The 25,432-nt window shown below is 35.9% G+C and overlaps 3 protein-coding genes across 3 annotated transcripts in view; 2 read left to right on the forward strand and 1 right to left on the reverse strand.

Moving 5' to 3' along the window:
- The window catches only part of LOC106167411 (unconventional myosin-Id), a 29,888-nt gene extending 12,169 nt beyond the window's left edge, over positions 1 to 17,719 (forward strand). The window contains exons 3-23 of the mRNA XM_013546201.2: positions 629 to 722; positions 1,227 to 1,392; positions 1,653 to 1,706; positions 5,270 to 5,365; positions 5,702 to 5,821; positions 6,262 to 6,465; positions 6,853 to 6,995; positions 7,399 to 7,513; positions 7,861 to 7,971; positions 8,393 to 8,452; positions 8,981 to 9,126; positions 9,925 to 9,979; positions 10,273 to 10,350; positions 10,714 to 10,880; positions 11,197 to 11,404; positions 11,815 to 11,936; positions 12,192 to 12,293; positions 12,760 to 13,003; positions 13,380 to 13,496; positions 13,839 to 13,987; positions 14,467 to 17,719. Of these exons, the coding sequence (XP_013401655.2) occupies positions 629 to 722; positions 1,227 to 1,392; positions 1,653 to 1,706; positions 5,270 to 5,365; positions 5,702 to 5,821; positions 6,262 to 6,465; positions 6,853 to 6,995; positions 7,399 to 7,513; positions 7,861 to 7,971; positions 8,393 to 8,452; positions 8,981 to 9,126; positions 9,925 to 9,979; positions 10,273 to 10,350; positions 10,714 to 10,880; positions 11,197 to 11,404; positions 11,815 to 11,936; positions 12,192 to 12,293; positions 12,760 to 13,003; positions 13,380 to 13,496; positions 13,839 to 13,987; positions 14,467 to 14,620 (2,705 nt within the window). The 3' untranslated portion in view covers positions 14,621 to 17,719. The remainder of the gene's footprint in view (positions 1 to 628; positions 723 to 1,226; positions 1,393 to 1,652; positions 1,707 to 5,269; positions 5,366 to 5,701; positions 5,822 to 6,261; positions 6,466 to 6,852; positions 6,996 to 7,398; positions 7,514 to 7,860; positions 7,972 to 8,392; positions 8,453 to 8,980; positions 9,127 to 9,924; positions 9,980 to 10,272; positions 10,351 to 10,713; positions 10,881 to 11,196; positions 11,405 to 11,814; positions 11,937 to 12,191; positions 12,294 to 12,759; positions 13,004 to 13,379; positions 13,497 to 13,838; positions 13,988 to 14,466) is intronic.
- Positions 17,720 to 18,961: 1,242 nt separating this feature from the next.
- LOC106167404 (uncharacterized) lies at positions 18,962 to 21,094 on the forward strand. Its single transcript, XM_013546194.3, has 5 exons — positions 18,962 to 19,090; positions 19,450 to 19,627; positions 20,094 to 20,275; positions 20,617 to 20,693; positions 20,843 to 21,094. Exons 1-5 carry the CDS (start codon positions 19,027 to 19,029, stop codon positions 21,089 to 21,091), a joined length of 750 nt encoding a protein of 249 aa, XP_013401648.2. The 5' UTR covers positions 18,962 to 19,026; the 3' UTR covers positions 21,092 to 21,094.
- Positions 21,095 to 21,113: 19 nt separating this feature from the next.
- Positions 21,114 to 24,421, reverse strand: LOC106167392 (UDP-glucuronosyltransferase 2C1). The gene has a single exon (XM_087013958.1). The coding sequence runs from the start codon at positions 24,240 to 24,242 to the stop codon at positions 22,683 to 22,685; it is 1,560 nt and encodes a 519-aa protein (XP_086870084.1). The 5' UTR covers positions 24,243 to 24,421; the 3' UTR covers positions 21,114 to 22,682.
- Positions 24,422 to 25,432: the final 1,011 nt, after the last annotated feature.

A 25,432-nucleotide genomic window follows, 5' to 3' on the forward strand; every position in this document is an offset into this window, starting at 1 on the left:
AAAAGTGTTGTTTCATTTGTTATTGGTTTTGAGTTGAATCAGTAGCCAAAATAATATTTGTACTTGATAAATTACAAATTTATGTAGTTATCTAAGAGCATTACATTGAAGGTAACACATGCATTCAATTCATTTTGAGCGTAAACATGGAGGCACCATTTCAAATAATAACATGTTATAGTTTTTGTAGGTCCTTCCTGTGTGAAAGGCCATTTGAAGTTACGGGGTGTTTTAGAAGATATTGTATTCTGTGGATCAATCAGTTGTTAATGATCCCTTAAATTTAAAGACAGGATTTTGTCCTCATGTGGGGCATTCCACGGCATTTGAGTCTAGGATATAAGGTGTTTAGATGTATAAAAACCAACCAAAGCAAACATTTTCTGAAAAAAGAGACTTCAGGGTTTAGGGATTTATACAAGATTCAGCTTTGCTTGATTTCATAGAGTGTTTACTTGAAAAATGTGAAAATTTTTCATTGCAGGTGGAATTGTTTATTTTTTTTTTTGCATATAACACTTAAAATAAATTTGAGCAGTTTTGTTTCACAGTTGTGAGAGAGTTAGGCTTTAAAATGATGAGACTTGGATGTTATTTATAGTAATACAATTTTTTCTTTTCCCCAAAGGTGAGAGTGGTGCTGGTAAAACTGAAGCATCTAAAATCATAATGAGGTATATAGCAGCTATAACTGGAGTCAGTGGACAGAAGGAGGTCAACAGGTGAGTAGTGAAGAGAGAGAGAGAGAGAGAGAGAGAGAGGATGAGGCATAAAGAGAGAGGTGAGAGTGAGAGAGAACACTATTTGCAACCCACAAAATATTTAACATATTGACCAAAAGGAAGCTCTGGCTCACTTTGAACACACCTCATCACGTGAACTAAGAAAAGTAATCACACAGAGTTACCACAATTACATCATGTGCATCATATAATGGAAAAACAGTGTGTAGGAAAATTGGCAACAGTGAGAGAGAAAGATAGAGAGGGGAGGGTTGAGAGAGAGAGAGAAAGGGGAGGGGTTGGGTGAGATAGGAGAATTAAGTAAAAAGAGAGGGATAAGAAAGAGGAGTTTTAGAGAAACAAACAGATCAGATAGAGGTATGTCAGGGTTTAAGAGTTCAAAAAGAGAAAGACAGAGGAGAGGAAGAGAACAGGGAGGGAGAATCTCTATTTCACGATTTCCTCAATCACTTTTATTGATGAGTATTCCAATTTTATCTTCAGGGTCAAAGACGTCTTGATCAAGTCCAATGCAATCTTGGAAGCTTTTGGAAACGCCAAGACTAACCGTAATGACAACTCCAGTCGCTTTGGCAAATATATGGACATCAACTTTGACTTCAAGGGGGACCCAATCGGAGGCCATATTAATAATTACTTACTAGAAAAAGTGAGTGTGGAGCTATCAGTTGGTGATTTGATACAAAAGACAAATGAAAAGAATAAATGGTTATTGATCACAAAATCAGTTTCATCTCATTTTAGTTTATGCTTGGTTCCATTTTGTTTTCTATCTTAATATATTAAAATTGTTCGCAAATTGCTTGATCTGAAAAGTTCTATCATTTATGGATTCTGTTTGATTTGGTTAAAGATAAACTATCTTTGACATTTGGTGTGCAATGAAATCTGTGTTTTCTACTTTTTCAGTCAAGAGTGGTGTACCAACAAAAAGGAGAGAGGAACTTTCACTCATTTTATCAGGTAGGTCTGCCTGTATTCCTATACTGAGCCTTTACACAATGACAATCTTACAGAGAGAAAATTAGCCTAGAAAAAAGTTTATCTAATAAACTAAATTCATATGTCATCCTAAAGTATTTTTCCTCTCAGCAACGTCTTTTACTTTCCACGAACAATCATATTGTCTCAAGAAAAAGAGCGAGAGCAAAAAAACTAGCATGCATCTAATCTAAACTCTCCTTTTAAGTAAGTTGATAAGAAATCAAAGTAACAGAATGTGATACAGATATATGGAATAGAGGGAATGTGGTGTCAAGGAGGAAAAGACCTGCTATAATTACTTTAATATGTTACGTGATCAAAATAAGTTTTCATGTTGGGTTGGATGTGGCATTAATCGGTCAACTGTCCATCTGTCTTTTGGACTCACTATTTCAATTTTTGACAGCCATTTTTATGTACAGACACAGATGTGTCTGTACATATAGCCGTCACCTGTGTCTGTCGTTGCCGTTGCCGTTGCCGTTGGCGTGCACTTTTACCGTAAACACAATAAGTGGAAAACGGTTTTACGTTTTGACTTGAAACTTACAGAACTGATGAATATTCATAATATTCAGGTCAAGTTCGAAAATCAGCATGATCGGGCCATTTTTAGGGAAGTTATGCTGTTTTTTCACTTTTTTCAGCATATATGCAACACCGTAAACAGGATAAGTGGAAAACCGTTTTACCTTTTGGCTTGAAAGTTACAGAACTGATGAATATTTATAATACGCCGGTCAAGTTCAAAAATCAGCATGATCGGGTCATTTTTAGGGAAGTTATGCTTTTTTTTCACTTTTTTCAGCATATATGCAACACCTTAAACACGATAAGTGGAAAACGGTTTTACCTTTTGGTTTGAAACTTACAGAACTGATGAATATTTATAATACGCAGGTCAAGTTCGAAAATCAGCATGATCGGGTCATTTTTAGGGAAGTTTTGCTTTTTTTTCACTTTTTTCAGCATATATGCAACACCGTAAACACGATAAGTGGAAAACTGTTTTACCTTTTGGTTTGAAACTTACAGAACTGATGAATATATATAATACGCAGGTCAAGTTCGAAAATCAGCATAATTGGGTCATTTTTAGGGAAGTTATGCTTTTTTTTCACATTTTCTCTGATTCAATTCTTAGGCATGTTAATAGTCTCATTATTGAACTAATAAGATATGTAAAAGTGTTTTTTTGACATTTCCTGCATCTTTACAACATTGTTAGTTGATTATTTAAAAATGATGGTAAACTTGTTATTGTGTATTGTGTAATGAAGTGTCAAAAATGGAAATAAACACATATCATTGCAGTTTGTCAGATTCAATCATCCACTATGTTCAGAATCTCAGAATGGAGGAAATTGGACATTTAATACTGTTCTATTGATATTTTTCCCATCTCATCAATTTTCTTAGTTGGTCATATAAAAATGGCAGTAAACTGTTAATTTTGTTTTATGTTAAAAAAGTGTTAAAAATGGAAATAAACCCATTTCAGAAAAGTGCTGTCTTGTTTACATTTTGGCATTTTCAAGGTGTGACTTTGAAGTTCCATGGGCCTGAAGACCTTTGCTAGTCACATTTTCTGAATATCCATGATACTAATATTTTATTATTAAAAATTGATGGTCATTATGCTGTTAAACATTATGTAATATTGCATCAAAATTTGAAGAAACCCCTATTTTGGGCACTGCTCCCATGATGACCATTTAAGGAAAATCATGTCACTTACTGTTCTCAAACTTACAGGAAAGAAACATGGGACTAAAATACAGCTTCAGTAGGCAATGCAGTCTGTTTGGTAATTTTTTCTGGCAGTTAAACAGTTTTTTGTGAAAATTTAATTTTTCACATATTGGCATTTTCAAGGTGTGACTTTGAAGTTCTGTGATCCTGAAGACCTTTGCTTGTCACATTTTCTGAATGTCCATGTTACTAATATTCTATTATTAAAAATTGATGGTCATTATGCTGTTAAACATGTAATGTTACATTAAAATTTGAAGAAACCCCTATTTTGGGCACTGCTCCCATGATGAGCACTTAAGGAAAATCATGTCACTTACTGTTCTCAAACTTACAGGAAAGAAACATGGGACTAAAATACAGCTTCAGTAGGAAATGTAGTCTGTTTGGTAAATTTTTCTGGCAGTTAAACAGTTTTTTGTGAAAATTTCATTTTTCACATATTGGCATTTTCAAGGTGTGACTTAGAACTTCCACGGGCTTGAAGACCCATGCTAGTCACATTTTCTGAAAATCCATGATACGTATATATTATTATTAAAAATTGATGGTCATTATGCTGTTAAGCATTATGTAATGTTGCATCAAAATAGAAGAAAACACAATTTTTGGTGCTGCTGCCATGATGACCATTATGGGAAAACCGTGTTACTTATGACTGTCAAACTTTCAAAAAAGAAACACAGGACTAAAATGCAGCCTGAGTTGGAAAAACAGTCTAATTGGCTTCTTTTTCTGGAAGTTATCCATTTTAGTGAAAAATATATATATCAAAAAAGATTAAAAGTTTGAATGGCAGCATCATTGGAATTATATTTACCTCTGCCAAGGAGGTTATGTTTTCACCCCTGTTTGTCTGTCATCAACATAACTCAAAAAGTTACGGACCGATTTTGATGAAATTTTCAGGAACTGTCAGAAGTGGGCAAGGAGGACAATGATTAGTTTTTGGTGGTGGTCCGGATCAATAATCAATCAATAATAATCAACAATTGCTGTTTTGGCAGAGGTCTGCGCTCTTGGAGTGCTTTTCTAGTTTTGTTTTCCTTTTTAATTTTTTCTCAAACAGTGGCATTTGTGACTTTTAACTCTCATCTGCCTGAGGCTCTGCACATTTTCTATATTTCCACATAAGCAGTTGTATTGTTTTTTATGTCTTTAAACATTATGTAATATTATTTTATGCACTGTCATCATTTTTCAAATATTGAGACTTTCATCATGAGAATTTGAACTCTCATGGTCCTGAAACTAATCTTACTGAAGGGGTGGATTGAGACCATCTTCTGGGTCTTCCGGAAGACAGTCAGGTTATAAGTTTATATTGACTGGTATCTATTTTTTTCTGTTGGAAGACCATAAAAATGGAGGATGGATCAACATAGATACTTTGGAATACTGTCAGAAAATATCTCTGGGTTCGCTCCTGTTATTGACCATGGTACCTGTTGTGCATGATTAAAATTCAGTGTTGACTGACAGTGCTATTATAAGCATTATTTATTATTGCATCAAAATTGACAAAATGACCTATTTTGCATCTTTATTTTCTGTTTTTTGTCTGTACATTTGACAGCTTTGCTGCCTTGTTATACAATATTTTGACAGACCAACTTGGAAAGAAAAATTTGGACTCTACCTCATAATCCTGGCTAAATCTCTGGTTGAACGATTTTGATTTCAGAAAAATTTTTGCCAGGAGTCATGCCAGTACGGCAACTAGATGTTAAGTTTTAATTATGACTTTTAATATAATATAATTTAATGTATTAATATCTTGTTCTCTTTAGCTTCTATCAGGTGCAGCAGAAGAAAAACTAGCAGAGCTGAAGTTAAAGAGAGATCCCACTCTGTACCACTACACACGCCAGGGAGACTCACACAAGGTGAGATGATATATAAAACATATCAATTATATCTTTTTGGTAATATTTTAATGTTTTGATAGAGTAATAGATTGATGAAGATATCATGTAATTAGAATGTTATTGTGCCTTTCAGACAATTTTATATTGCATTAAATGTTCTCTTATATTTTAAAAGATGGTAGAAAACAGAAATTGTTTCAAAAAAGACTTAACATGATTTTTTACCTTTAATGTATGACATTTCGACCCTTCATCAAACGGCCTTGATTATCTGACTGACTCACAGATAAACATACATCTCTAAAGAAATAAATAAAACTGTTTAGTAACAACAAATTATATTGTATATACCAGGTGTCTTCCATCAATGACAGAAATGACTATAGATCAGTACAGGATGCCATGAAAGCTACAGGGTTCTCATACAAAGATGCTGAGACGTTGTGGAAAATAGTTGGTGCTGTGATACACTTGGTAAGTTTAATTTGGACTTCTGATTTACTCTCACATTGGATCAAACCTTAGTTGAAGCAACTGGATAAATCAGAACTTTCATTTTGATATTTAGATTTTTTTAAAATGCTAGTATATTGAAATGGAAGTAATGTGTTAAGTTTAACTCTATAGTATAGTGGAAGTTTTCTGTGTACACTAATCCCATGTAGAGAGTAAAATGAGGCCAAAAATATGAATGAAGAAAACTGAGGGTGCTGTAATTCTGAAATTGGTCTGATCATGTTTTTTTTGTTACTCTTTTTAGTGCCATTCCATAAGATGAAATATTGATCAGAATTTCTTGAGATATTTGCCAATTTTAATCCATTCCTATAAAACCATATTTTGTTTTAATTTCAATTGCCTGTAAATGATAATCCCAGCTTATTTTCATTCACAACCTGTTTATCTGTACTCAGGGTGAGGTGAAATACCACACGGAAGATGACCAAGTGGTGGTGGAGAACCCCGACCAGCTGACCACGATAGCCAAGTTGTTGGCCATAGACAGAGACATGCTGGAAAAGGCACTGTGTTTCCGCGTGGTGGCTGCAGCAGGAGAGGTCATGGAGAAAGGTCACACGGCGGCAGAAGCAGTGTATGCCAGGGACGCATTTGCTAAGGTGCATAGAATTTTTTTTTTTTTTGTATTGATATATTACCTAATATTGTTCGCCATTGTTGAGTTGAGTAGTTATACAATGTAAGTAATAACAAATAAGTTTGAAAAATTCTTATTTTTGTTTCTCAGCCTTTTAAATGCAGTTGCTGTTTTTATTTATTTATTTATTTATTTATTTATTTTGAATTTCTACTCCTCAATTTATTTATATATTTGCTTATTTTTGATGAATTGTAAATTAAGTCTGTGTTTATTGACTTTACAGAATTCAAAACTAATGTCATTACATATGGTTGAAGTGATTGAAAGCCTCCATTGGTTTTTATTGATCTTTTGATAGTAGTATTTTTATGTTAATTTTATATATCTGTTTTTTCCCAAACTCCAGGCAATGTATGATCACATGTTCACTTGGATTGTGGGAAGGATAAATGAAGCAATCGAAGTGAAACGCGATGTTGTCCAACATGGTCGCAACACTGTCATTGGGGTACTTGACATTTATGGATTTGAAATCTTTGACAACAACAGGTGAGATGTGAGATATATTATTTCCAAGTGAAATTTAGATTTGCTTGATGTTGAATAGTTGAGGTATCAGTTGTACTTATTATATATTGTGTGCATTTTTTGTTTGGTAAATATGATTTAAGATGCCTGACAAATATATTACCAACAGTAACAGAATAGCACATCTCTCTCACCTGAATTTTTTTTTTTTATGAAAATCAATCATCATTAAATATGTCAAATTTAATTTAATTGACTTTTGATTTTTTTTTTTAATTTATTTTTAAATAGAGTTTTCTGATTTTCAAAATGACATGACAGGGTGGCAGTCAGTGTTCAAGTTTTTTCAGGTAAACATTTTTATCTTTTTGAACTATGAAGCATATCTGGTACATATATTATCTATGAATTTGTTCTGTTCCAGTTTTGAGCAGTTCTGTATCAACTACTGCAATGAAAAGCTACAGCAATTGTTCATAGAGCTGGTGCTAAAACAAGAACAAGACGAATACATGAGGGAAGGCATTGAATGGCAACACGTGAGTACACTATGGACATATACCTGCATGTGCACGCAAGCATGTGGTGTGCACGCACACACACACACACACACACACACACACACCTTATTAAGCTAAAGCAAAAATGCATGTAAAACAAAATTCTTTGATCTATCAGACTGATTTTGGTCTAATTATATGTTTTTGTTTTCTTAAAAATTATTTTTAAATGTCTACAAACTCAGCTCAAGTGTATGTATGTGGCATAGGTACAGCTATGAAATTGATAGTAGTAATTTTTTTTCGATAAATCATGAGCTTTATCAAGAAAAAATGAAATCATTATTGTTTCAGCATTTAAACATTAAAAAAATGTCTATTTCTAGGTGGAATACTTCAACAACGAGGTAATCTGCCACCTGGTGGAGAAACCACATAAAGGGATCATGGCTATCTTAGATGAGGCTTGTCTCAATGTCGGGAAGGTCACAGATGTGGTACGTACAGTGGCTCAGTTGAGGCTTTTGAAAACTGTGTGGATAATTTAGATCATATTATATGTCGTGTGAACATATTTCCTATTGTAAATCTTATTCTGGGATGCATAAGTTTTGGGATCATTTAGATATTTCTTTTTTCAAAATCAGAACAGTCATTGAAATAAATAGTTTATTCAACTAGAAAATATCTTGCAAAAAAAAAAAATTAAAATTTAAATTAAAATGAAACATTTATAAAAAAGAGGGGAATAGAAATGAAAAAAAAAAGGTTGTGCTGAATGTAAAGGGTGAATGCAGAAGCTGATAGCTCTGTAGAGATCTTTATGTACAATGTATGGCATGATAACAAAACTTATCTGCTGACAGAGCAGGAAAAACCTAACAATAAGTATTAAGAAACTGATGACTTGCATTCCAGATGTTTCTCCATGCCATGGACCAGAAGCTTTCTGACCACAAACACTACACTAGCCGCAGGGTAAGGGGAAATCTGCAAACATTTAAAGTCAAGAAATCCTGGAAAGAACTATATGTTTAATAACATTCATCATTTGAACTTTTAGCCAAAATTCTTGTCAGTATATTTCATTGATTGAGAAAATTTTGAAGTTTATTTGGCATGTATTCAATTTATGAAGGTTGTTGCCTAACTTTAAGACCAAGCCTGTCACAGTAAGGCAGCAACTTTCTTCTTGTAAGTGTACCTCGATGGCTTTTCAAGATATTTTTTTCCAAGTTCAATGTCAAGAAATTAAGATTTTATAAAAACACTTCTTAATATTCTTAGAGACCATAATATATAATGTACATAATACCCATAATTCAAAACTTGATTCCATTAATTAGGGACGCCTTTGGTTTATTAGGTTTTTTAATTTTAAACCTTGTAATGGAAGTTCTTATAAATGACACATAATATTTCATGGCCATGTAAAATTACTTGACAAATAAGGTAATTTTGCAGTTGAATTGCTTTAAACTTAAACAATTTGTTGTTAAATTCTAGCTGGAACCTGCTGACAAAACTCTAGAACATGACCGAGACTTCCGAGTGAAGCATTACGCTGGAGACGTGATGTACTCTGTCATTGGGTTCATTGACAAAAACAAAGACATGTTGTTTCAGGACTTCAAGAGACTGTTGTATGGAAGGTGAGTGGAGTTTTCATATAGATAGGTGAAGAGGCTGAGGTGACCCCTCTTATTCCCAGCCTACCACCATCCCCGTTGCTTGATGGGGTGTGAGACTAAGACCCCATTCCTATACTGAGATCCATCTCTGAGGGGTTTCTCTCTAGATTACTTTCAGCTTAAGTGGGTTAGATGTCTGGCACGTCTACTGAAACTGCTAAATGATATTACCACCTGAAAGCTTCAGTAGTCGTGCCAGACATCAGAGCTGCTTAAGCTGAAAGCAATTTAGCGAGAAACCCCTCAGAGATGGATCAAACCCATAAGATCAATCTAGGTATAGGAATGGGGTCTTATTCATGGACCAAATAAAAACACTACCTCAAAGTATTAACACAGGAACAGATACTCAGGACTAAAGAAAATGCTAAAACCTGTTAGAGAGTTTTTGGTCATAGCCTTTTGCCTTGATCACTCTGTTGTATGATGCTGATGGCAGCTTTCATGATTGGGACTGGAAGAATTCTGCCCCCTGTCTGTTTGATAAACAAAGGAATACTGTTTGATAATTGAAGGATTGCTCTTTCTTTCTGAAGTATCTTGATATTATTCAGACCCCCTGTAGAAGAGGGTCGCACTGAGTAGAGTCAACTTAATTACAATCTGAATGTGACTTATTGTTCACTTTTAGGTCAATGTCAGATAATGATGCCATGATCTGAAACCAAAGTACTACTTATAGGTGATAAATTGTTAAAAGAAAATTAAGAAAGGTATTGCAGCAGGAAGACATTATAAAATTGTTTTGTTCATTTTCAGTGAAAATGCCATGATCAAATCGATGTGGCCTGAAGGTGCTAAAGGCGTCACAGAGGTGGGTGCCTTCCTCCTAATTTACTAGAGAAGACATTAAGCTGTAATCAGTTAGGCTGGAACTCTCTTCATTTTATTGTCTGAAAAAAAAAACTATTGATGTTACAGGTACATTTTCTGTAATGTGTACAATATTAGATTGAAGAGTGTATAGAAAACAATAACTTCACTGTCACTATTTACACTGAATATTTTAACAAAATCTTGAACTTTCAAAGAATTCAGTTTGTCTTAAAACTCATTGCATCAGTGGCTGTAAGTGAGTATACACGTATATTGGTTTTTGATTTCCAGGTGAACAAACGTCCAATCACAGCAGGCACTAATTTCAAGAATTCTATCATTGCTTTGGTTGAAAATTTGGCCTCTAAAGTAAGTCCTCATCATGTTGGGTGCAACAGTCTTTATTTTTCTATTTTCACAATAAAAGCCTCTAATATGGGTCACTGACAAATGGTTATATGAATATCAGCTTTGTCAGCTAGTTTATAACAAATACCAGATAAATTCATCAAATTTGTCTTTTCACTGTTCAAAAAATCTGTGAAAAGCATTGCCAAAAGTCTGCTCAAGTCATAATTGAAATTGCTTTATTGATAAAAATACAGTGAAATTGATAAGACATTGCATTAGTTACTGAAATTTTCACAGAAATCCATTTATTTGTTGTTTTTGTAATAGCCTGTCATTTACTAGTTACTTATTTATTTCTTTTTTATTTTCTTTTTTGCCCAGGAGCCCCACTATGTCCGTTGCATTAAACCAAACGAGGAAAAATCTCCCGTTTTGTTCAATGAGACAAGGGTGCGACATCAGGTGCTATATTTAGGATTGCTGGAGAACGTGCGTGTGCGCCGTGCTGGCTTTGCGTATAGAATGTCCTATGTAAAATTCCTGGAAAGGTAACACATTTATCACTTATATTGTTTATTTAAAAGAAAAATATATCAAGATGGATTCCTGTTCAACACAGTTTCTTGAATTTTTCAGAATTTTTCAGATATTTGTGATTGGTTTAGTTAGTTTTGGTCATAATCTATATTTTACTTACATTTTACTTAAGAGAACTGTAAACAATTTAATAATTAACCATTTTTTGAACAAAACATTCGATCAAGGCTGTGCTTTATTACCTATTAGCACCATTTTGAAATAAGATTCATATTACATATTTTTTCAATTAATTGAAGTGTTGATATCAAATAATTATTTTTATAGGTATAAGTGTATCTCTTCCTCCACTTGGCCCACATTCCGGCGAGGGGCTGAAAAACAAGGTGTTGATATCATTCTGAATGAGAGAGGATTTGGTCAAGATGTCCAGTATGGTAAGACCAAAATCTTCATCAAATCACCACAGACGGTCTTTGCGCTGGAGGAGGCAAGGGCAGCCAGGATACCTTCACTGGTGGTCTTCTTACAGAAGGTATGAAAACTGGGGAAACGGAGAATATGTCGAGTTTTTGCATATTATCAGAAGCAGAGTGGAAAAGATATAAAAAAATCAGTTTTTATACTTGGACTTGGTGGTCTTTGTGATGGGGATGCAGTACTAGGGTTGACTCCATAGTAACACTTGAAAGTTTAATAATTGGTTGAAGAAAATGGTTGATATAATATGTTGAGGTGAGATTGTCATTTGCTTATTTGAATTAATGAACCATTAACCTTACAGGCTTCGCAAAAAACATGTACAGCATACAGATCCAGCTTTGATTTTTGATTAAGTCCATGGATATCGCATATAGAATTTAGTAAAATGTCCGTACATTCACATATTAATATTTTAATCAGCACTGAGTAATTTGTGAAAATGTTCAAATTTTTTGTTTTAAGTACTGGCGTGGCGGCACTGCCAGGCTGAGAGCCAAGAGAATGAGAGCCATTTACAAGATCATGGCCAGATTCAGACGCTACAAGTTACGAAACTACATTTTGAAGCTAGTCAATACATTTAGGTCAGTTGAGGAAATGCAGTCAGTTTTTTTTTTAATCAACACATTTTACAATAAAAAATAGTTCATGTTGCAGTCAATTTGTGCATGCTTTTCTGAATTATATAATTATAAAGTGAACACATTGTAATTGATCTATTTTCAAAACATACAGTATTAATGTTTTAGGTATCATTTTGAATTAAATACTGACAGTGCAATATATTTTGAATAAGAATATTGGTGGTGCCTGAAATTGTAGGATATTTAATTTTCCAGGAATGTCAGAAGCATGAAGGACTATGGGAAGAGCATCAAGTGGCCTGACCCGCCACCTGTATTGAAGGGACTCGTCTCCCAACTACAGAAGACCCACCAGAGGTACCAGAATATGAATCCAGCCTTTAGAAATATTAGCCCATATATTACAGCTGACAAGGGCCAGTTTCTTCATTTTCCAATTTCCATACTTGCCTGCTTGTCTCATTTGAAGTTCCGGCTGAAACTTTGGTTTAAGTTGACCACACCAGTCACAGTTCTGTTGACTACTTCTCACACACTTCTACAGAACCATGTAATTTGGATAATCAAAACAAGCATTTGTGATTGGCTAAGACAACTTCAATCAAACTTGCTATTTAAGGAACTTAAGATGCTGCTAACCATCAGGTCATAATTAAGGTCTGAATTAAAATCTGGATTAGAAGTAAATATACTTATTGGTTGGAGGTGTAGGTTAAATTGATGAAATTTTATAGATTAAATGTATAATTAAAAATATTGTTTTTACAAGGCAAGCCTATGTGATACTTAAATGTAAGTTAAATCAAGAAATTGTCATTTGCAGGTGGCGAGCCTACATGATCCTTAAACCCATCCCAGAGGCAGAGCGACCTACATACCGCCTGAAGATAGCAGCTGCAGAAGTCCTGGGGCGCAGGAAGGAGTGGGGTTTTCAGCGCAAGTGGTTGGGGAACTACTTGGCGGAGTCCTCAGACAACAGTAACACACTGCCTTATGTGGACCAGCTGACCAAACTGAAACATGCTGATGGTTTCAGTAAAGTGCTTTTCTCAATGCATGTGAAGAAGGTATTTTAATAATGTCCAAGAAATTTATTTTCACACTTCTAAAGCTCATCAGCTGTGGAATATGTTCTGGGATATAATGAGGACTGTAATCTTTTAATGACAGCAGTAGTTGACTGTGTTGAAGTCAAAGTATAAAATGTTTTAGAGTCAATTCTAGACAAAATGAAAATTATCTCTCAGTATGTTTAATATAAATAAATAAATAATGTAAAAATCATTCACTGCTTTTGATAAGCAAGAATAGTATTCTTTCCATTAGGAAGAAAGGCCATGAAGAAGCTATGATGGATGCTTTTTTAATTACTCAAAATAATCGTTAACACAGGCTTTTTGAGTATGGTCCACCTTTGGAGTAATTTTCAATCTCCTGTTCTAGGTGAACAGTCACAACAAGACTGCCGACCGTGCTATTGTAGTCACTGACAAGTACATCTATAAACTGGACCAGAAAAAGAAATACAAGCCTATGAGACACGGCACACCAATCACTGATGTGAGTATAGCTAATGAAAAGAAGTAATGGGTTATTTGAAGTATTTTATAAGATAATTTTATAAACAAACAAAATATACTTGTAACAAAATAGAAGTTCTTATCTAAAATAATTAAAGTGGTACAAAGGTGGAAGAAATGCTCTTTCATAGTATTTTGTAAAAAAAAAAAAAAAAAAAAAAACATACAAGCAGTAACTTAAATATTATCATTTATAAAGAAATTACATATACCAATATCAGCCTTTATCTGAAATAGGGCACTATATAGGGCTTTATATAATAACTTAAAACAAATGCTGAGTTAGCCATTGATTATAACAATTGTTTCTCATCAACACCAGGTGACAGGGCTGAGTATCACCCCAGGTCCAGATCAGCTGTGTATCATCCACCTGCAGGGGGGCAATGATCTGGTCGTCTACCTGGTCAGCCCAAAGTCCGAGGAGAGAGTCGGGGAGCTAGTCGGAGTGGTCAACAGGCAGTGGCAAAAGTAAGTGTGCTGCACTGATAAGTTAGGGGTGGCCAGAGGCCGTCTTCTGGGTCTTTAGGTGGACAGTCAGGATTTTTCAAGTTTACACTGAAGGGTATCTTACTTTTTTCTGTTGGATGATGGTCAAAAATGGAGGATGGATCAACAAAGATATTAATTAGGAAGCCTGTCAGAAAATATCTCTGGGTCTGCCCCTGATAATTCTGATCTAGAATGTTCTGTTTGAGATGTGTTTTTTGAAAAGTGATTTTTTGATTTTCAAAAGATTTGGCACACTTAACTGCCATTTTCTTAACCACTTGTTTACTTATTGCAAATCATGGATTAAAGTTACCTATAGTAAGTCATGGATTTTTCAGTTTATCTGGTAGTTCATAATGATATTTTTTTTTTGCATGTAGTCTGTGATACTTGATAAATTTTATCACCAAGAATTTATCCGGGAACTGTGTCTAAATCAATCTTTTTCCTCTCCAAAGGAGCCAAAATAGAAACCTACGAGTGATCATAGACAATACACTGCAATGCATGCTGGGAGATAAGCCTCGACAGATCACCGTCCAAGAGAGCAATGGACCCTCGACAACATTCCGTAAGAACGGCAATGGACTTGTATTGCAGTGGGTTCCATAATTACAAACATCAAGGAGTTCAGCTAACAGATAAAATGTGGGGTCCACAGAAGTGAATTTCACGGAGTCCTTCCTGCACAATAACATTAATCAAGTACAGTAGTAACATGGACTTTTTAGATTGTGAAAAGATGGTGCAATTTGAAAAAAATTTAATTCATCCAGATAATTCTGACCACTTATTAGATTATTTACTGTACATTAAAAGTGTTGTGCCTGTATTTTGTATAGTTTGCTTACTTGCTCAATTTCTGATCAGTTATCTGAAAGTTTACAATATATAAAATTGAATGCCACCCCCATAAATCAGCTGTTTTATAATCGTACGTCTTCAAATTTGTGCTCTTTAGTTCTCTTCATTTTGATGTAAAGCTTCATTTAACTGTAGATATTAGATATATCTACAATCATTACCGAAGCGAAATCATTTGTCCAGCTAGAGCCATTCACAATGATGATTTTGTAGAGTAAATTATTAAAAGAGCATTATATGTCATACATTTTTATACATATTATTCACATACATTTTTGCTTTAGATATACATTGTTCAGCTGGAGAGTTGTACAGTCTGATTCAAACTGGAGATGCGTAATTTACTGGCAAGGGATGAGATATTTATACTAATAATAATAATATAGTTATAATAATATATTTATTATTATTATAGATATGAGTTAGAGATGAGATATTTATGCCATGAACATTTATGTTATGGAAATATTGGTTAATAACAGATTACATATTTACATCTATCACAATTCACAGTTTTTACAACTGACACTGTCAGTAGTATAAAAATGTCATGAAAAGTGAAAGATACCAACACTAATTGCGGCCAAAGAAGTGCTAAAGGTCAGAAAGAATATACAAGCATTATTATTGTGTGTTTTGTCAATTATTATTCATAATAATTTAAATGTTTGCCTTTCTTTCAGCTGCTTGTGATTAGAAAGTATGTTGATTTAACTTCATTATTATGTCTAAATATTAATTTCTGTAACTTGTCTCATTAGGAGATCAATATGTTACTTAAGAAAAAATGTTTTAAATTCAAAGGTACACCAGTTTATCTTATTTTTGAAAAAAAAATTCATTTTTTTACACCAATTTAAGTGATATAAACTTTGTTTTTGTAATGTTCCAACATTTGCCTTCAGAAGGACTGTGGAATCTCTATGACCTACTCAGCTTCTAAAATCCCCATTACGTGTTTATATAAAATTGCATATAATGCCTTGCTCTGTACAATCTCGTTAGCTTACGGTTTATATTCCCCTTCTCCCTAAGAGTGCATTATTCACATGCCCACTGCCTTGTTTATCTAATACTCCATAGTGCCTGAAATGTGGACTTTTTATAACCCTACTAACTGCCATAAGGACTTCTTGTGTTAGCTGTGCCTAATCTGATTTCTTTTATCAGAGAGGTAACATTTTCTACTCGCCGCTTGGGTAACAAGTCACATTTACCTAATAATGACCCACCTGTCAAAGCAAATGTCGCAATGTTTATTTTTGAAAAGAAGAATTTATGGTTGTCTTTCTTTGGTTGATGAAGAAGTTTCTAGATTGCGCTATATAAAATCTTTAAAAAAATGCATTTCTCCCCCCCCCTCCAAAGATATGCAATTTGTCACAAGGTTCCCCTGAAAAAAATGTTTTGTATGTTTTACTTACCAACCTTGACCTTGGCTTAGTTTACCTTGACCTTGGTGTAATACTTTAATCATGGACTCCAAGATGTATAGAATGTTACTTGTACATTATGTCATATAATTTGTATTCGGTGTATTTGCATTTAGATAAGGATCTATTGTACATGTTTTCATCTAATTGTAAAACCATTTTATATAACATGTAAGTCTTCATATTAAAAGATGATATAGGAAATGGATTTCATGTATGTAATATAGGCCTATAAGATGTAATACTATTTTGTTATGTACTCTTTCATTTCAATACTTCGAAATACTATAGGGCTTTGAGCTTTGTTAAAGAATTGAAAAAAAAATACTTTCAAGATTGTATCTGGACAATTATAGTAGGCCTATGTTTTTTCCTTATTTTATTAAGTTTTGGGTCTATTTCTACAAGTTTGGTAATATTTTTTATCTCTGTTGGTGATTGCATTTATTTATTTTTTTTTCTAAGTTTTTCATTAATCGGTGCGTTGATTAAAAGGCCCCAATGCACAAAATAAGCGGAAGTGTTAAGTTTGTCATAACTTTGAGACAAGAACCTTACGTGTACTTTCACCCGGATAATTGAATGGTCATTAATCCACAAACATAGGCCGACATGTAAAACGACTGGACGTGTTTCACAAACAAATAAAATAGCTTAATAAATATCTAGAAAGTCACTTATTTTGATACTTCTCTACAATTATTTAGTCTCAAAGCAGACTTTACTTAAATTACGAACGCCCTACTTTGAAATTAAGACTGTATTCCCAGAGCTTTTAGATCGATCTATCCCCGCGGGGAGTCTCACTAGATTACTGTCAGATAATCCGGCTTAAAAGTCTGTCCCGCCTACTACAAGCTGTAAGGGGGTAATTAACTTTTGTGCCCGCTCGGCTGACAGCTATTTAGCTTGAACCCCCAGGGAGTTAGGTCGATCTAAAGTAGATCGATCTAATCTCTGGAAACTCTCAAACTTTTGACAGTGCTGTTTTGTGAAACGATGTTCAGACATTGACAAAAGAGGTGCGCTAGGCAGTATTACACTACTCATTTAACCATGACTTTAAGGTTTTATGTGCGTCCTTTTCTTCATTTTCAAATCTCTGTCGCCATGTGGCACGCTTATTATTGCCGGTGTAACGAAACTAAGGGTCAGTTTAACAGAAAGTCCACCCTCCATTTAGTTTTAATGGTTAGGGTTAGCCTGACCGAAGTGGGTCAAAATCTGGAGCGAGGCTCGCCTGTACAAATGAATGGAAAGCGGACTCTCTATCATGGGGACTCTCTTAAGAATTATCAAGACAGTGAAGAATCTGAGCCACGATGTGATTGTCAAGTCTTTCTCCATAGATTTACTGAAATGAAACTACATTTGTAAGCTTGTTATTTTGCCAATAAATATTACCGATACCGTACATGTATTTTGTGTCTTGGAGTTAATATTGCAGCAGTTTTGCCCACATTAGGGAGAAGTCAGTTTTTTATTTTATCAAAAATGAATACCAGAAAAATAAAGTGTTCACCAAAATTTTATCCCACTGAGGTAGAGAGTCGGACTAGCTCGTGACCAAATACGAACCACTGTGCAGAGCTGAAAGGTGAAAATAGATAACAGGCAACTCTAGAAAGGAGGGTCAATGCTTATTCAGTTTGATAAAAGTTCTGTCAGAGGCATTACTTGTTAACTTTCAATGTCATATATAAAACCCATTCCTGCGTTTTGGAACCCGTCTGGCATATTGAAAATAATACCGATCCCTCGGTAGCAATATCCTCATATAACTTTCAGTATAATTTCAAATTACCGGCGATATTTTTTACGGATGATTTGGCAGATGTCCTCTGACCAAACCAAGATAAATTAGCCACAAGCAGTAAAAACGATTGCTAAATTTCCTTCCTAACCACCCACTGCTGTTGTCCCGGGTAGCATCAAGGGACCATGTAAGCACGTCCACGCGCCTTCAAATATATATTCATATATATATATATATATATATATATATATATATATATATATATATATTCATCATCTTCGTCTTCAGCAACAACATTAGATTTATACTTAAATTTTGTGTAGATGCTCTGAAAATCCAGGGTCCTGCCTTCCGACAAAAACGTTTGAATGTCTACCCCCTCTCTCCCCCTCCAAAAAAAAAAAAAAAAAAAAAAAAAAATTCCTCGCTCATTCCGCATCCCGTCCACCATTCGAGCCCCAGTCCGAGTGGTAAAAGAGGTTTGCCCCACCTCCCCCCCCACACTTAAATATAGTCATTCATCACCGTTTCCTAAACAAGTGGGTCTACAGCTGCCCCCAAACATTCTTTTGTACGACATTGATGACCTTCCTTCATCCTAAAATCCCCAAATCTACTATCCCTGATCTCGCTCCTTCTCCTTTGCAATTTCTAGGTCTCCACACCGATTTTTGTCCCGTTTCTATGAGCTCTTGGTTCTCCTGTTGACTACAAACTCTTTTATTTATATCTGTATCGGCAAAGTACATTATTTTATAAGCATAAAAGATGTGTGTTGACATGGTGAATTTGTCAGCCTGTTTACATTTTTATTGCTTATGAGACTTCCCCTTGTATTGCACAGTTCTGCGCCTGTTGTACGTGATAGTACCAAAACCACAAAAGAGAAGTAGGCCCTATATATAAAAACCTGAAAATAAAATAATCGACCAGTCATTCATGTTCACATTTAGCCTGCAAACAATATGTACATTTTGGCTGTTGTATCAGTTTTCGTCAGCCTGCAGTCTTTTGCTAGACCAGAACCGGGTGAGTTTTTATTTTTTCGTTGACCTAACTGACATAATGCTAATAGAAAACGAAAGACCAAAAAAATTTGGTGGAATCCTTCAATGTATTCTTAAAAATAGAGGACATACACGAATATCAAATTATCATAAGCCACTTATGATGTTTTTTTTTTTTTCACTTTTAATCCTCTCGTTTCTACCAAACGTATTTTTTAATATCCCATGTAGGGTCTCCTTTCTAGAATTAAATCTCAACATCGAAATCAAACATTCATTTTAGCAGATTGGTGGATCAAAATAATTAGAAAAAGAAACTGATACGAAATTTCAATGATAATAGATAAACACGAATAAAATATTCTACATGATATAATTTAGTTGGTTCCTGCGATCAACGACGTCGGTCCAATCAATATCTTAGAGATGACAGCGACATCTGTGGGTACTACCTGTGTCTATCCAAGAGGGGCGGGGGTCGCAGTCCACTGTTGCGGCGCTGCGCCCCGGGAACAGGGGTTCCTAGGGACTATGGTGTGTCCCCCAGACACAGAGACAGGTAGGCAAGAATGTAACAAGTAGAATAAAGAAAGTATTTATTGATTTATGATATATATAGTTTTTTATACCATTTTAAAGCGGTTGGATTATATAATGAAATAAAACATTAAAAACGCAAAACTACAAGATATCATAGAGTCTACAAGAGTTAAAACAAAAGTTATAGGTTACCGGTTTTACTGGTAAATGACTTATAGGTTATTTGTAGGGCCTACATAAAAACCACTAGGTCCGCTTCAATTTAGCTCATAGTCTACTAGATGAGATGGGAGTGGGTGAAATAAATTGGATAACAACTATGTATAGGGCCTACTTTTATTTCAACAATATAAAAATACATCGGAAATGTGTCCCATTTTATGACAAATGGATAAACTTGACAAAAATAAATAAATGGTCACAAAACATCTCCGGAAAAATTATAACAATATTTTTCTCTTATACAATTTGTTCTCTGTCGACAGCACCAATCCATGCGTGGTACGCACCAGCGAGTGCCTGAGGCCCCGATGGAGTGGCTGGGGTCCCTGGGGTGCCTGCTCTGTGACGTGTGGGACAGGTGTTCAGTGGCGCGGCCGGCGGTGCATTCGAGGCAACAACTGTACGGGACAACAACAGGAGAGTAGGCAGTGCTTGGGACATCCGTGTAAGTGAGCGAGGAGGCTGGGATTATACGCATTATTTGACTTTTCTTCTTCTTCTTCTCTCTCTCTCTCTCTGTTTTGAAAACCTACATGTATTTTAGGTATCCTGTCCTGATAGCCTCTTAGTTCACTGATTGAATACATGCAGCTGAGCTTTTGAGGTTTTGTGATTTTTGTAATAGGCCTATTTCATGCGATATGTTCTGTGTGAAATTTGGGGAAATGCCGGTTCGGCGTACATTTTATGAAAATCTCGTACGGGATAGGTAGAAATATGGAAAGATAAAAAAGAATACTAAAATATAATAGCCAAATTAGCGGTCCTTGTTCAAATACATTACAGGCTTGATATGGACGGACTGGATCAACAGTGACTCCCCCGACTCCGGAGATGGAGATTGGGAAGTGAACATTGTGCCGGTAGGTGTCAGCACACTGTTTTCTTCGTCTACAAAATACATTTAATAGCATCTATGGCTTACGATGAAATGAATAATTATAATGTTATCATCTGAAAGAAGGGGAAACAGTGCTATATATCGTATTCTCGTATTCCTTTTTTTATTCAGCCGCCATGTTCCGAAAACCAAACCGCAATTGCCATTGAGTGCCGTGCCATCACGCCATCTGGGGGGCGCATCCCATGGGATGGGCCGGGACAAAAACTAGCTGTGCCCTGCGTCTCCCCTGTGGGTATAGGATGCCTGGAAGCAGATAATCCGCCAGTGGCTATGGCTCCACCTGGGGTGTTGACGGATCCAGGTTTTACATCCGGGTGTTTGGACTATGAAGTCAGATACTTGTGCCCCGTGCCTTAGATTTTAATATCGTATATTGAAAATGGATGTATTTTATATTGGAAATTAATTTGAAATATTCTGATTAGACTGGACAAGATTCTCTACAGCCATTTTTTGCACCCCTGTAGTAACAGAACCAATTTAAATCAATTCCATTGGCATGAAGTCTCATTCAGTTACACATTGTATATTATTCAGAATTTCAGTTGTTTTGAAATATAGCTCTTATACATGTACAATGTAGTATACATGTTCTGAAAATTGAAATTCAAAATAGGAACTTGGGTAAAAAAAGAAAATAAAAAATAATGTGATCATAATAATGTTATTGTCGGGTTTCTATTGGGTTGCAACAAGTAAGTGGATAAATACTGATACCGGTAGGTATGATACATGATAGCTTTATATAATCAGAAGTATTCAATAATAAAAATCATTTAACTTCAATCCGAGTACCACTGCACTGGAGACGGAGTTTGTGGGCGAATGTACGTGTGTAACGAAACTGAGGGTCCGTGTAACAGAATACCCGCCCTCCATATAGTTATAATGGTTAGGGTTAGCTTGGTCCAATTGGTTCAAATTCTTGGGCGAAAGTTACCTGTACAAATGAATGGGAAGCAGACTCTCTATCATGGGGGAGTCTCTATCACCGGCAGGCGGGCCCTGTCTGGGTGTGAGTGTGGGTGAGGGGTCCAGCGAATCCAGGGGTGGACCCAGGATTATTTGAAGGGGGAGGGGGGGGTCCGCGGATGCACCTTTGGGTAATTTCGTTACCCGTGAACGCAACTTTTTATTTCCCGAGATGAGTGAAACGTTCATTTTATTTAGCGTGACCCGTACAGCACCCCATTCCAGTGATACGTGAATGCGGCTTTTTATTCTTCGCCCTTCGTGGAACGAAGTCATTTTATCCAGGATTTTCGAATCACATTATCAGCGAGATTTCCCGTGAACTGTATCAGAATTCTACCCAAAACGGACATGTGACATTTTAATACATTATAATATGTTAAACATATTATAACGATTAATTTCGTTTTTAATAATGTCAGCAGAAATTGCCTTGATGGAATCTGAAGGAATTGAGCGGTTCTCAGACTGAAACGCCAACAAATAATGGAAGAGCGGGGTGAGTTTCTTGTAAATACGCCTATACCATCTAACTTTTAAAAACTATGTATGTTACCATGGATGATTCACATTGCGTCAAGCGTTTCATACAGGTTAGGTTGACATACGACTCAGAAATATTTTATACCACAAAAGTGGCTTTTTGCAACATATACAAAATATTCATTTTACATTTTGAGGAAATCGATGTTCAGAAATCTCGCGTGAACGTTATTGTGTTGGTAGTTAGTCAGTTAGTTCTCGCTTTGTAAATACAGTTATAATGATATATGATATTTACAGTAATCTTAGAATACAATACAAGAAACTGCTGCAATACGTGTAGTCTGTAACAGTACGCTGCTTAAGGATAGTTCCAACATGAATTGTTGTCTTTAAACTTATATCTCTGTTAAAATTGACACCTTATCTCCCTTACAACGTGCACGTGAGTGAGACCCAAAGCAACATAAAAAACAAAAGACGTACATAGATATCAATCCGTTTTGTTCCTCTTCCTTAACTGAGGCTGTAATTTGAGAACGTTTCTGCACAACATTTTGCAACAAAACAAAAGAAAGGCAGCAACACACACTGCAACCGTTAATAGGAAGATTATTACGTCTAGCAAGACATACTGGTACCAGCTAAGTCTCTCCATCGCCTGAGAATGGAAATGCAACGTTCCATTGTTTCTGATAACATACTCAACCCAGTACATCAGTGTTTCCTTTCCGTCCATCGGCTGGTCACGAACAATTGCTGCTGCACGCTTAGCGTTGGCAAAATAGCTAGGATTATTCAGAACCTTCAATACAACTGCAGAGAAAGTAGATTCTGTTAAATTGTAGAAGTCTAACTTCTCCCCCATTCCAAGACGTTCAACAAACTTTGTTGCGTGGCTAAATTGATCCAAGAACAGGGGTACGGCAACAACAGGGACCCCATGATATAGCGCCTCGTGTGAACCACTAACTCCGCAGTGAGTGATGAAGAGGCGCGCTTTTGCGTGACCAACAAGGTCATTTTGTGGTATCCAATTCATAACTTTCGTGTTATTTGCCAATCCCGAAATATCGGAATTATTGTTCCGCCATATAATCTTCTGCGGAAGTTGCGCCAAAACCCTGGCTATTAATTCTGCTTTTTCTGACGTAAGTTCAGATACCTTCGACCCAAAACTCATGATAACGATGCCATGTTCCCCGGAAGATTCCACGAACTCTTCCAAATCTTTAGATAGGGGTTTTGCAGGACGAAAAAGGATACCCGACACAGTTTTTACCCAAGGAAAAACGGGACGGGGATAGTCAAACGCAAAATCTACGTTAACTATCAGTATAGACAATCTGGAATAAGCTGTCATAAACGACAAGGACGTGTTGAGATTATATTTTTCTTTTGCGCCATTAAAAACAGCCGTGACATAGTACTTAAAATATACGGTTAACGTTAAACTCAGTGTGTTCATTAATCTCTCCCTAAAACCCATGTGATCCGAGCATCCTGCAAAAATATGTGGCGTGTAGGCAGGGTGTATAGGATAGATGGTCCAGTCGTTATCGAACCCCAAATTAGAATACCCGACTCCGGGGATGTTTAAATAATCCCTCAATACAAAACTTTCTATAGCAGCTACGTCATGAAACAGGAGGTGAAATTTTTTAGAAATCAAAGTGTTTAGTAGCTCTCTGTTCCCAAAAAGTGCATCCACAGTGCTACTGCTTTTCTCTATCACTTTCTTGAAAATGTGAAAGGGATTATTGTGAACTTCAAGCATTTCTTCGCTGGAAATTGACAAAGCTTCAGTGTGTACCTTGACAGTTAACACCTCTATCCCATTGGGTATATCCTTAAGATTAATGTCGGTTGTGATCAAGATGGTTACGCTGTGGTTTCTTGCTACCATCATTTGCCCAATCTTGATAATGTTCCTGAAACGGGAGCTGTACATTAGAGAGTACGGGTACATCAGAATGTTAGAACTGATGGCACCGCCGTAGAGGCTGATGAAGGCACCAAAGAGCAATAGAAAACACACTTGCATCGCCGCCATTTCAGTAGATTGCGTCACGCAGCGAGATATCGAAGGTATTATGTTTCCTCCCTGCTTTAGAACTGGCTGAATGTGCACTATTGTTATGGGTCACAGGTACAAAGAATAAAGTACCACTGATATTTAAACAGCACTGTGCTAATATTATTCAATGATGCTGTGGAAAACACTAGGTCCAGGTTACATTGGAAGCTAGGCCTACCACCGGCGTAACAAGAACATTGTAATCTAGATGACTGGTGCAAAAATTGCTCAAAATGTGGAAAAAGCATGAAACTTGGCACAAATGTTCTTGTCACGCCGGTGGTAGGCTTAGCTTCCAATATAAAACCCCTTGCTTTGCCCGATAAATAACGGTAAACGAGGAGCATGCTTTTGGTAACTAACTCTACTTAACTGTTTGTCAAAACGTCTGGTAGTTCATCAGTGGACCCAGGATTATTCCAAAGGTGGGTATCCCCCCTCCCCCGTTGGCGTGGGGTTCGGGGCCCGCTGAAGAGCCCCGAGAAATTTTGAGGGCGAACGGTGACATTGGGTACGGTTTAGAACTATGATTCACCTAGTCAAAATTCTAATTCCAAGAGGGGACCATTGGTGTGATTTTTTTCAGAATTCGAAGGGGGTGGTCAGCACCCCCCCTGACCCCTCCCTCTAAATCCGCCACTGGAAACCCCTGCAGGAGAGGGTCGTGCGCAACTGGGTATATGTATTTTACCGGCCATGGAAGAGGTAGTTCAAAAAGAGCGACACAAACTTTGAGATAACCCTGCGTAAAAAAATTATAATGAATACCCCACCATCATCCTGATGTTCTATTGTCCATTGCTTCCGGAAAAAATAAATAGTCATCAATACCGTAACGCAATTTATCAAAATATGAAAAAATGTGTTTTAAAATAAAAGTGATTGTTGTTTCGTGTCTTTAGTGAACTAGTGAATTTCCCTATCTTGTATTTCAGAAATACATTCCAATAAACTTCCTCGCAAGGTCAGCTAACACAAGGATGAATGAGTCCAACTGTAAATGTGATGGTGTGAAGTCAACGATATTGACAGTTCACGTTACCCAGTTATAGATAGAGATATCTATAGCAGGTAAAGGTGATCGTGTCTTTGTGTGTTTGTGACTAAAACAGTTGAAATACACCCAACACATTCGGTCTAAAAGCATGTAACATGTTAAGGAGCTA

The sequence above is a fragment of the Lingula anatina genome, chromosome 5 (genome assembly GCF_051362555.1).
Source record: "Lingula anatina isolate TDL-2025a chromosome 5, LinAna3.0, whole genome shotgun sequence".
NCBI lineage: Eukaryota > Metazoa > Brachiopoda > Lingulata > Lingulida > Lingulidae > Lingula > Lingula anatina.